Source organism: Phascolarctos cinereus, unplaced genomic scaffold (assembly GCF_003287225.1).
Source record: "Phascolarctos cinereus isolate Bilbo 61053 unplaced genomic scaffold, phaCin_HiC Scaffold_2;HRSCAF=192, whole genome shotgun sequence".
NCBI classification, from domain to species: domain Eukaryota; kingdom Metazoa; phylum Chordata; class Mammalia; order Diprotodontia; family Phascolarctidae; genus Phascolarctos; species Phascolarctos cinereus.
Window position 1 is genome coordinate 145,251,165 of NW_027555625.1, and position 13,199 is coordinate 145,264,363.

The 13,199-nt window shown below is 39.6% G+C and overlaps 1 protein-coding gene across 1 annotated transcript in view; it reads left to right on the forward strand.

The window, feature by feature from the left end:
- Positions 1 to 13,199, forward strand: part of FBXO16 (F-box protein 16) — an 83,486-nt gene that overhangs the window by 52,481 nt on the left and 17,806 nt on the right. The window contains exons 5-6 of the mRNA XM_020988737.2: positions 3,468 to 3,632; positions 7,089 to 7,321. Of these exons, the coding sequence (XP_020844396.1) occupies positions 3,468 to 3,632; positions 7,089 to 7,321 (398 nt within the window). The remainder of the gene's footprint in view (positions 1 to 3,467; positions 3,633 to 7,088; positions 7,322 to 13,199) is intronic.

Consider the following 13,199-nt stretch of genomic DNA (forward strand, 5'->3'; position numbering starts at 1 on the left):
GGATTTTGTGGTCTTTATATCTTTCATGATTATATAGATACCATCTCCTATAGAAAATCATTGTGAAAGTATGACTATTTCCCTTTCATATTTTCACCAATAATATCCTTGATTATTCTCATAAGGATTTTATAAAGAGAAAGTAGGCCTACAAATCAGTCATAGCCAATGATTTCTGGATGGCATTTTGGGGAATAGTAACATCTTCTGTGTTTTGTTTTGTTTACATTGTCTTAGTACATACCATCAGAGTGCTAGGTACTTAATAAGTACTTGTTGCATTTAATGGAATGGAATTGAATTAAAGATTATGTTGCTTCCAAGAGAGAAACAGATTTCCTCTGTGTATAGTTGGGCTGATCTGGTTGTTTCTCCCAGCTTCATCATCTTAAATGCTGTTTCGGGGCCTGACATATCAGGGTTCAAATACAGTAATTCCACTGTGTTTAATGTTTAATATTTCTTCATAGAATCTACCATGTTTGGTGTTTAGTGTTTCTTCGTAGATACCTTAACAAATCTGTTCCATTTTCCATCTATTTGTTATCTTACTGCCAATTTAGTTTGCGTGAATACGCTTGGGTGACTCACTTGGGTCTCACAAGCTTTTTGTTGACTTGGTTTTGCTTCCACTATTTTTGAATGTTTGATGAGGCAATATTACACACAATATTCTGCTATCTTCCTCCATGGTGTTTTACAGATGAGTTTGTATTCTAAATCTATGTTGCCTTTGGTTGTATCTTTCTACTAGGTAAGGAAATCAGCTGTTTGTTGGCTAAAGCACTTTCTTCTGGTCTGCTCTGTGTGGGACAGAGACCACTTACTCAAAAATAAAAACAAAGACTTAGATACCTTGAAAGTAGAAAGGAGTTTATTGCTTTCTTGTGAGAAAGGGTACTGCTCCTAGTTGCCATTGCTGGCCAGGACAGAGTATGAGTTAGGTACAGAAATCAAGGCTTATTTATACCCTAACTCGAGCTCCTCCTCCCTAACCCCCTTCTCCTTATCCCATTGGCTGAGCTTTCAGGGGGTACAATCTATTCATGGAGACACGATTTTGCCCAGAGACAAGAAAAGGCAGGAAGCTTTTCAAGGGCAAGCAGTTCAGGTTGGGGGCAGGGCTATTCTTTCTTCTAAGCATTTAAAAACAGGGTCTGAGCAGGGGGAGGGTTTTGAAAGCAACCATCAAGAACTATTAACAAGAACCATTGACCCCCTGAGGAGGCTTCACTTCTGAGAGATCATCTCTCACAGCTCTATGTAGTGATGTTTTTTACATCAGCTAATTAACCAACCAATCAATAAATAAGCATTTATTAAGTGCCTAGTACGTACGCTTAGCTAAGTTAAACTTTTAGGGAAATGGTGATAATTGAGGGGAGCGGGCAATATTTTTCCTTCTCTGCTCATCCCTGCCTTATTCTTTTGGTATGGACAGCTCTTTTTAATAAAAAAAGGTTGAAGCTGTTTACTCTCTGAAGTAAACTATTTAAGATATCAAAAAATTATAATCAGTAATCTAACATTAATTAGTCTCTAGTAAAATGAGAAGCAGTCATCTTACATAACTTAACACTTAGTTATAGGCCTAACTGTATAAATGTTTAAACCAAAACTTTCATGTTAATGCCTGTATATTCAACATAGTCAAGCTCTTCTAAATATCCACTTCATACTGACTTTCCTTCGGTGAAGGCTGATAAACCACAGGTAGACAGTAGTCTAGCTGGATGTGAAGCAGATGCATTGATTAACTGAGTCATCTATGCTCATAAGGACTGCTTTGTTAAAAAAACACAAATAAATCATCTTATAAACAGCTTTCATAGAACCTACTGTATTTGGCTATAGGATTTAACTTTTAAAGTAACCTTACCAATGGCGGCTGGGGAAGCTTATGTTTTGTAGGCAGAAATCTAATTTTAGATATTTGCCTTCCTCAACTCCTCCCCCCCGTTGGTTTCTGGAGTCAGGTTGCAGACCCAACTCAGAAGTCTCTCTGGAGTGTTTGTTTGCACTGTGAGTGCGAAGGAGGGGAGAGGCAAGCTGAGTTTCATTTTGTTCTACCGTTACCCTTGCCCCTTTACCTACAAAAATCCTATTATTCCCTGAGGCCAAAAGAAAAAAAAAAAACCTAAGTTCCAAACTCTCTGAAAGTCCAGAAATAAGTAGGAGGACAGGTTGGTGGGGTTGGCCTGCCTCCTCTTCCCTCAAAACTTCTTGCTTCACTGCTGAGAGGCTAGTGAGGAGGGGCTGGGCTCCATTTCATCTCCAGGTCAAACCGGCTTGGAATGTGGTTTCTCTTCTCTCTTGCCTCCCTGTTAGAATCCTTCTCTCTCCCCCCACCCCAACCCAATGCTCCCTTTCCCCATCCCTCCCCCGCTATCTCCCTTTTCTTCTTCTGCCTTTTGGATCACTTTTTTTCCCCACTTTTTATTTTTGAAGTATTGAATTCTTTCTAATCTTCCCTTAATGCCTAATATTTCCCTCCACTGCCTCTGAACACTGTGTTGGTTTTTTTAAATGCTGATTGATTGGAATTTTGGTAATTTTAATTTAGCTCATCTTGAAATGGGGAGGGCTTTTTAAAAAGTGGAGGAGAGGTGGTGTTTTCCTGCAGCTAGAGTCTATAAATCTCTGGGGAGGGGAGGGGAGGAAGGAGACAATTAGCAAAGGTCTCAGGGCTCTGCAGGAACAAAGAGGCTATATGATCTTTGGAACTGCCCCCTACTTGTCAATGGACCCATTCAAAACCTGCAGCCTATTGTCTTTACTGTAAATACTCCCACACACAGGACAGCCTCTGTCAGTGTTTGTTCAGTACCCGCAGGCTAGCAGGGACTCAGCCACAGGGCTTTGGCAGGAAGATGGGGGTTGGGAAGGGAGGCTAGAAAATAAAATATACTGTCCCTACCAAGTAAGATAGGATCTATGCTGTAGAAGTAATGATACAGATATATATCTGTATGGCAACAGTGGGCCAGTCAATTAGTCAAGGCAGTAAGGATGTTCTCTCTCTCTCTCTCTCTCTCTCTCTCTCTCTCTCTCTCTCTCTCTCTCTCTCTCTCTCTCTCTCTCTCTCCCTCTCCCTCCTTTTCTCTTTTGGCATGGAACGGCGCTACTTAACCTGGTCCATGGGTAGATTTCAAGGAGTCTACGAACTTGGATGAGAAAAAAAATTACATATTTATTTTCACTAATATAGCATTTCTTTTGCAATTTTGAATGTAGTTAATGGGCCCATGAGCTTCACTTGATGGCCAGAAGTTGTCCATGACTCCAAAAAAGGTTTAGAACACCCAATCTAGAAAGACTTCATGTTGGAGGTGACCACAAGACTTCATTCTGAAGAAGGGAAGGGCTTTGGGGAAATGGAAAGGCTGTTCCAGGTCGGTTCGAGATTAGGTGAAGGGCTCAGGCCTGAAAGGGGGGCTAGGGACTAACATTGTCCTTGCTTTTTTCAGGTGAGCTGGCACTGGAAGAACTTGGCTGAATTGGATCAGCTGTGGATGCCCAAGTGTTTGCGTTTTAACTGGTGCATCAATTTCTCTCCAACTCCATTTGAGCAGGGAGTGTGGAAGAAGCACTATATTGAGATGGTGAAAGAACTTCACATTACTAAGCCCAAGGTAGATGGGAAGAAAAAGCAGCAAACAGAAGACTTCATATATCATTAAAGAGAACTGGAACTAAAAATGTGATAGAATCAAGCTGAAAGTTGTTGATTTTCAATATTTTGGTGATAAAACCCAGTGGTTTATAGCTTCTGATCAGTGAGAACTATTCATCACTATTCAGCCACCTGTCAATTTTCAGTAATCAAGACTCTTACACAGCACAGCAGTATGCACTTATCCCAGCAACAAGATTCTTCGATACTTAGAACTAAAACCAGCTGGGCACCAGGCAATTCTGTCATTGGAACTGTGGATAATTTATAAGGGGGCTCCTAGTGTGAGAACTCCCTCCATCAAGGCAGATTGCAACTATGACTAAACCAGGGGTGGGGAACCTCTGATCCGAAGGCTACCTGTGGCCTTCTAGGTCCTTTTGACTGAGTTCAAGTCCAAGAATATATATATATATATTTTATTAATGAGATTTGTTCTGTGAAGTTTGGATTCAGTCAAAGAGCTGTACTTGAAAATCTAGAAGGCCAATGTGGCCTCAAGGCCCCAGGTTCCCCACCCCTGGCTAAACCATTACTAGATATAGATAGGTTAAGTGAATTGTTCAGGGTTCTACAACTAAGTATCAGAGGCAAAATTTGAACTCTTGGTTTTTTTGCTTTTAAGACAGTACTCTTAGCTAGTGTACCCAGTGCTGCCTCTACTAATAAAAGAGAAATAATCTGAAATCAACTGCATTTATGGTGACACAGTGGATAGAGTGCCAGGCCTGGAGTCAGAGTCTTTCTGAGTTCAAATCTGGCCCTAGACACTTACTAGCTGTGTGACCCTGGTCAAGTCACTTAACCCTGTTTGTCTCAGGAGAAGGAAAAGGCAAACCACTCCAGTATATTTAAGAAAACCTCAAATGGGCTCACAGAGAGTCAACAAAATTTTGAGCTTTTGATAATTCTACCTACATGGGCTTGATCTTTTAATATTGTACTCTTTGTGAAGAAAAGGTTTGCTGAACACATTTGTAATATAAGTAAGGAGAGAAGACTTTATTTAGCATATTCATCAGTTCAAATAACCATTAACTGTGCTAGGTTCTGCTGCTGTATTCATATCAGTATTTTTATGTAAACACACACTTTTAATCACAACTGTTTAATCGTTTCATTAAAACAGCAGGAAGAATTATATTGTGAATAGCTGGAATTACTCTGTGTTCTTGAAAGTCCTACAGTATCATTTCTCTAAGAACTCTTCTAAAATCCAACTTTCACTAATTCAGGAAGGAAACAAGCAATTTTTAAGCACCTACTATGTGCCAGGCACTATGCTAAATGCTTCACAAATTTATCTAATTTGATCCTTACAACAACCCTGGGAGGTAAGTGCTGTTATTATCCTTATCTTACAGTTAAGAAAACTGAGGCACACAGAGGTTAAATGACTTGCCCAGAGTCACACAGCTAATGAGTATCTGAGGTTGGATTTGAACTCAGGTCTTCCTGACTCCAGGCTTAGTGCTCTATCCACTGCACCAACTAGCTACTTCTGATCATCAATTTTAGGAGAGAAATGGTCCAGGAATAACTTTGGCCTAATCCTTCAGTAGCCTCCCAGTGTTTATCAGCTGGTCCCTTGGCTAACCAGTAGGAAAACTCTAAGCATTTTCCCTGAGGATATTATCTATTTTCGTAGATATGTCCTTATTTGCTATATGCAAATCAAAGTTTTGAAAATCAGATAACATTTTCAAAGCCCAAGGCGAGCTTACTGGTTGGAGAAACCTGGGAGCCAATTATGAGAAAGTGGTCCTCCTTCCCCCCACCCCCAACTATTTGTTTTGTACATTCTGATCGTATCAGGTTCTTCTCAAAACAGGACACACCTACATTTATTACAATAACAAATGCTTAATAGATTCTTAGGGCATTAAAGATGAACTGGGGTTATATTGTGAGGAAAATATTTTGTAAAATTTTAAAATGCTATATAAATGTGATTTGTTATTGTTGTTCTTAACCCAAACTTCCTTTAAAAAAGTGAGCATTGCCAAGATTCAAAGCCAGGTCTACTGACTGCAAATCTAATGCCTTTAACTCCAGACCACACTGCCTGATAATATGCAAATGAGAATTACTCTCCCAGATTCCTCAAAGCTGAGGTCAGTAGCAGGTTGGGACAGGATTGGGAGCAATTTTAGTTCAGACTAATAGAGACTCCCATTGATAGAGTCCACTGTAGGAGTCTTGAACATTTTATTTTACCACATTTTTTTTTTGCCACAAAGAGGAAGAGAGAAAGTCTTTCTATCATACACTGGAGAATATCAGAAATTCGCTACAGAATATCACAGAAACATCTCCATCAAATTATGGTGAATGTTTCTGGGGGTGGGCTGAAAAAGAACAAAAATGGCTGGAGGCTGCTGACAATTGGTGACAATTGTTATCTAGTGAGATTAGTGAAATGCTTTGATGCATCTGATCTTGGTGTGGGTGCTCTTTCCAAGGGTGTTCTAACAATCATCTTATTATTGAATTTTATTGAGTATTAATATTGAATATTATTATTGAATTTCTATAGTACTTTTAAAATTGCAATCACTTTTTACATGTATCTCATTGAAACCTCACAATAATCCTATAAGATAGGTACTAAGGGGTATTACTGTCCCTCTATTTATAGATGAAGAAACTAAGGCAGCTAGGTAGTACAATAGATAAGAGTATTGGGTTTGGAGTCAGGAAGACTTGAGTTCAAATTAGCCTCAGATACTTGTGTGACCCCGGGCAAGTCATTTAACCCTGTTTGCCTCAGTTTCCTAGTCTGTAAAATGAGCTGGAGAAGGAAATGGCAAACCACTCCAGTATCTTTGCCAAGAAAAGACCAAATGGGGTCACGAAGAATCAGACACGAAGCAAACAACTGAAAAACAATGACAACAAAATCAGGATCATAATAATCATAATAACTACTTACCTCAAAGTGTTGTTTTGAGGATCAAATGAGATAGGGTTTGTGAAGCACTTAGTGCAGTAATTAGCACACAGCAGCCTAGCCCTCATCCCTCAAGGCTCAAACAGGTTAAGTGACTTACTCCTGGTCACACAGCTGTGGATGGACATTTGAACAACTATACTTACATCAGAGCTTCAAATGGGTCCTTCTCTATCTAAAAGACCAGAAAATACGGGGGAAAGACTATTGAACCTTTGGTAGTTTATCCTCAAAGTGCTTAATTCAGGTTGAGTAATCTGTGTTATGAAAATTAAGTTTAATTTAAATTAATTAATATAAATTAATTCTATATGTGTTATACTGGAGTTCCTCAGTATTGGGGAGTGGGTGAGTTTTCTTGAATAAGTTAATAAGCTGTTGCAGTGACAGAATGTGTATTGATATAACATTAGTATTTTGGACGATGGATTGGTAATCATGTATTGCTGTCATTTCTTCTCCTAGACTCCACCAAAAAATGATTTTATGTCTACTGACATTCAGACAGAATCAGATGACCCTACAGAGGTGAAGCAAACCCCTTCATTGGCCCTTCATTCCTCCTGCTCATTTAGGAAGAAGACTAACCGAGGGGAAAAGGACCTTCCACCATGGCGTTCTTCTGATAAACATCCCACTGACATCATTCGGTTCAATTACCTAGACAACTGTGATCCCATCAAACAAGCCTGGCAGGTGTAAGAAGCTAGTATCCTTATCTCACATGGTCTTGGAAACAATAGGTTGAAACTGGTAGATATAGTATGGTGATGTGTGAGGCACCGGGGGAGATGAAAAATTATATATTCCCCACCCTCAGAGGGGTAACAGTCTGATGTTGGAAGATGGGAGTGGGAAATAAAGGCATGTACCTGTATGCAACAAAGGATGATTGTAGATACAGCTAAGCTGCCCAGCAGAGAGAGAGCCTGGCTTGTAGTCAGGAAGACCTGAGTTCAAATTAGCCTCAGACACTTCCTAGCTGTGTGACTCTGGGCAAGTCATGTAACCTTGTCTGCTTCTGTTTCCTCATCTGTAAAATGGGCTGGAAAAGGAAATGGCAAACCATTCCAGTATCTTTGCCAAGAAAACCCCAAATGGAGTCACAAAGAGTGGGGCACAACTGAAACAACTGAACAACATGACTGTAGAATGTGATAAGGCCAAAGAAAAGATCCAGGCAAACTGCTATCAGAAAATCTGAGGAAGGGGAGACACAGGTGTGTGCTAGAGCCTGCTCCTACCAGCCCCTGAGAACCCAATTGTTATATTTTCCGTGTGAGCATTTACACCTTGGAAATCAGCAAAATGCTACAGAAAGGCTTACTTACTGCTTTGTTGATCATCTAGAATTAAGAAAGTGATGGAGAAAATGTTGATAATGCACATTAAACCTAAAAGTGTGTGTGGGTATATTTCGTACCCACCCACTCCCAGAGCCAGTTGTTAAACACGTGCCAGCACCCTCCTGGGGAGAGATCACTTCAGTGTAAGGGGGCATGGGTGGCGTGTGGGTCAAGGAAAGCTTTCTGGAAGAGCTATGCCTTAAAGGAACTGAAAAATTGCAACCCCTATGTGGAGGGAGTGTATTTTAGCCAGGCATAACGGCAATGCAAAGGAAGCAGAATAAGATTAGGAAGGAGCTTGCGACATAGTCGGGTCGGAACACAGAGTATATATGGAGCCTAGTGTGAAATAAGACTGTTGAAGCCAGAGTGTAGAAGACTTTAAATTCAATCTTTGTGGTGAACTCCGGAGAATTTCACTTTTCTTCTACTTAGGCTTCTCAAATGATACAATATATGTAAAGTGTTCAGCACAGTGCCTGGCACTTAACTAACTCTTGAGATCAATTATTTTCTGGCTGGTCCTTTAATTTACTAATTTAATTTAATTTTAATTTATTATTTAAATTTAAATTAATTTAAATTAAATTAATCTAATTTAATTAATTTAAATCTTCCTTTAATTTACTTGTATTTTTATTGATTTAATCTCTTTTGTTTTTAGTTTAATTTAATTAATTTATTTTTATACTTATATCTTACATATTTTATATAATTTATATAAATGCTTTGTGTCTCTATTTGATACTTGTTTATTTTATTTATGTAATCTTTTTTGTTTTTAAATTGCTGTCATTTCTGAATAACCACTCTTCCCTCCTGCCTCTGAGTTCAGCCTAGCTTTACAACAAAGAAAAATAGTTCATGAAAACCAACCAGTCCTTCACCATACAGCATCTAAAGGCATATGCAGCTATCCATCCACCCTTAGCTTCAGGGTCCTTTTCCCTTTCTCTTAGAGTTGGAAGGGATCACTAGATGTCATCTAGTCCTACTATACCCCTCCCAGAGGAGTTTTCTCTACAACATCCCTGATAGGAGTTCAACAAATATTTGTTAATAATTGATTAATAATAAAACAAATAATTGATTAATTATAGATAGAAATGCAATAGTTAATGAAGAGATCCAAGGTGGAGGCAGCACAGTACAGGGGATAGAATAATGATTCTGTATTTAGAGGACCTGGGTCTGATTCCCATCCGTGATGCTTACTAATTGTAGAGGTCATTTAACCTCCCTAGGCCTCAGTTTCCTTATCTGTAAAAGGAGTAGGTTGAACCAGAGAGCCTCTAAGATCTCTTCTAGTTTTAAATCTATGATCTTATGATTCTAAGGAGGTTAGAGTTGAGGATCATGATACTTATTCTGGATCTAGGATTAAAGCCCCTTCCAGAGTAGTCCTGGGAATGAGGGGGAACCTCAGTCCATTCCATCTCTACTATTATAGACAAGAATCTGGCTATATCCTCTGCCATGACACAAGAACCCTCTTTGGGATCCCTATATGCCCCGTGAAGTAGTTAACCACAATCTAGACATTTGTAGTTTTTAGAGTTTTCAAAGCACTTCCTCATCTGTTATTCATTTTATCTTCCTCCCTTTGAAGTGGGTTCCACCATCCCCATTTTTCAGATGAGGAAACTAAAGCTCAGAGGTGAAGTGACTTAGCTAAAGTCACAAAGCTAATGAATGTCAGAGCTAAGACTAGAATCCAGGTGTTCTGACACCTCACATATGATTCTTCCTGTCCACTACTACAGTTTGTCTTTGTTTTTGTCTTTCTGTCCACTACAACAGCCTACCTTTTGACTCGGGATATGAGGCCCAGATTAGTGTAGAGAGGAAAAGATGTGGTGGGAAGAACAATAGCATCATTTGAAGGCCTCTCACATAGAAGGAGGAATAGATGTGTCTTGGTGAACCCAGAAAGCAGAACTTGGAGGAATTATTGGAAATTTTAGAGAGGTAAATTCGTATTTGATTTAAGGAAAAACTCAGTAAATCATAATTAATGGAGTAGTCAGATAGGCATGTTAGAAAAGGGGAAGTGAATGGTGGCAATAATACTTCTAGGTCTTGGGTCAGTGTGAAGCCTTCAGGCTCCTTATTCTAAGGATATCGAAATATCTTGCAGATGTGATTGCTGAACCTACTCACTGTCAATGATCTTTAAAAGCTTATAGAGAAAGGAATAGGAACTGAAGAAAGGCAAACGTAGAGTCAACTTTCAAAAAAGAGAAGAGTACAAACTACAGTGAGGAAGCTTAACTTCCGTTTTCAGCAGAATTCTAGAATGGATTTATTAAGAATGTGGTTTATGAACATTTAGAGAGAGGAGCAATGATCACTAAAAGCCAGAATGGTTTCCAGCAAGAACAGGAGATGGCAAACTTACTTCATTTTCTTTCTTTTCTTTTCTATTTTTAATGGGATAACTCAACTTGTAGATTAGGAGAATGTAATAAATGCATCGATTTTTCTTTTAGATATTAGCAAAAAATTTTACTAAGGTAAGGTAAACAAGCATTTATTAAACATTTCCTGTGTGCTAAGTGCTGAGATAAGTGTTAGGATACAAATGCAGGCACAAAGAAAAACAGTCCCTGCCTTCAAGGAGCTTATATTCTTCTAATGGAGGAAGACAAATAAAAGGGAATTGGAAAGGGAGGAGGGCAGGGAGAGGTATCTATGTAGCGGCAAGTTTGCCAAGTCCTGAGAGTCAGAAGCAGAGTCAAGAGAGGAATAGTGTTACCCTGAGCCCTTCCACAAAATAGAGCTTCTGGAAGGAATTCATTAATGGGGGAAGAGGGCCACAGGGGTAGAATGATGTTCCAGGGTAAGATGGCAGCTGAAGCATGGTGGTGAGGTAGAAAAGCTGGAGAAATGTGGTCTAGAATAAATGATACTACAGTTGGGTAAATTCACAATTGGTTGAATGGCTAGATCCAAAGAATAATTAATGGTTTGATGTCAACTTGCAGAGAGGTCTTTGGTCAAGTATTCAAGGGATCTGTCTTTAGCTCTGAACTGCTCAACATTTTTTCAATGACTTGGATGAAGCCATGAACGACATGTTTGTCAGAACTTCAGATGACACAAAACAGAAAGAATAGCTAACATATGACATGGCAGGATGTTGATCCAGAAAGGTCTCAGCAAGTTAGAATGGTGGACTAAGTCGAATAAAGTGATATTTAATAGTGATAAATATAATTACACATAATTTCCCCCCAAAATCAACTTCATAAATATAAGATGGAGAAAGTGTAGCTGGATGGTAGTTCATTGAAAAAAGATCTGAGATTTTAGTGGACTGAAAACTCAATATGAGTCAACTGTGTTACATGGTGGCCAAGAAGTCTAATGCAGTCTTAGGTATAGTGTCCAGAATGAGAAAGATACTATATTCTCAACTGGTCAAAATATATTTGAAGTATTGTATTTAGTTTTGGGTGTCACATTTTAGCAAGGGCATATACTGGCTGTAATATGACTAAAGGAAGTTATCAGGATAGTGAGAGGACTTGGAGAATTTTGAATATGCAGATTTATTGAAATCTAGAAAAGAAAAGACTTGGTGAGAGGACTGATAGCATTGTTTGAAGGGCTCTTATATAAAAGGAGGAATAGACTTGTCTTGCTTGAACCCAGAAGGCAGAACGAGGAGCAATTAATGGAAGTTACTGGAAGACAAATTTGTATCTGATTTAAGGAAAAACTTTCTAATCTTTAGATCAGTCCATTAGAGCTGGAATGGGCTGTGTTGGGAGCATGGTGAACTCTCTTTCTCTTGAGGTCTTCAAGCAAAAGCTGGATGACCACTTCATGGCAATGTTGTAGAGGAGACTATTTTTCAGATATAGTGTTGGACCAGATGGACCCCGAGGTCCCCTGTATTGCTGAGATTCTGGGATATCTCCCCCAACAAAGCTGCCACTACCAGCTAAAGACAGAGCCCGAGCAAAATCTGAAATTTGCTTTTGTTATCTTCATCTTGCCTTCCTCTCCAATTTGGATTTCTGCCCTTCCCAGGCACCTGTTCTGTGTCCCATTATAGAAGGGCTTTGGCCTTAGCAGTTGTCCATTGATCCTCTGATGTCTTAGGTGACCATTCATTAAGATATAAAGATTTTAATCATATAGATTTATAACTTCAGAATCATCCTTGAGTCCTTGATATTTTCCTTTCTCTCATTTCCCATATCCAATCATTTGCCAAGTCTTTTCTTTTTTCTTTCTCTTTCTTTCTTTTTTCTTTGTATTTTTAGAGACTGGGTTTCCCTATTTCGCCCAGGCTGGAAGTACAGCAGCCACTCTAACCCTACTGCTGAGCTGAGCTGAAGCTTTGTTCCATTTCTGACCTGGACAGATTTACCCCTCCTTAGGCAGCCTACTCTTGGGGGCTTATCCTATAGGTGCTAGATTTAGTGAGGATACCTGTTGGCTGTAGCCCAGCTGCAGCTCAGAACTCCAGAGCTTACTCTACCCACCGGTCACAGCCTCTTCTCCCCTCCTCCCTCAAAGCAGAGATTCCAGGTATGTGTTATCTGTGCAATACTCAGCCCTTTGACAAGTCTTGTTGATCTGACTTCCACATCTCTTGTATCCATTCCCTTCTCTTTTCTCAGGCAGCCTCTACACTAGTTTAGGCCCTCATCACCTCTTGCTTGGATTATTGCTTTGTTGTCATTGTGTTATTCTGGTTGTGTCTGATTCTTCGTGACCCCATTTGGGGTCCTCTTGGCAAAGATATTTCCTTCTCCGGCTCATTTCACAGATGAGGAAACTGAGGTGAACAGGGTTAAGTGACTTGCCCAGGGTCACACAGCTAATACGTGTCTGGGTCCAGATTTGAACTCATGAAGATGAGTGAGTCTTCCTGACTCTGAAGTCAGGACCCAGCACTCGATGCACTATGGCTTCACCTAGCTGCCTTTGGATTATTGCAGTAGTCTGCTAATAGGTTACCCAGCTTCCAATCTCTCCATTCTCTACTCCATCTTTCAGGCAGCTGCCAAAGTAATTTTCCACAGATCTGATTCATGTTACTACTGTGCTTTAAAACAGTTAGTGGCTCCCTATTGCCTCTAAGATGAAATAGCAACTCTCCTTTGGATTGTTTAAAGCCTTCTACAGTCTGGCTCCTTTCTGTGTATATACTTTTTTCATATTCTTTCCTTTTATGCACTCTCAGCTTCAGCCAAACTGGCCTCCTAGCTGTTGTCCA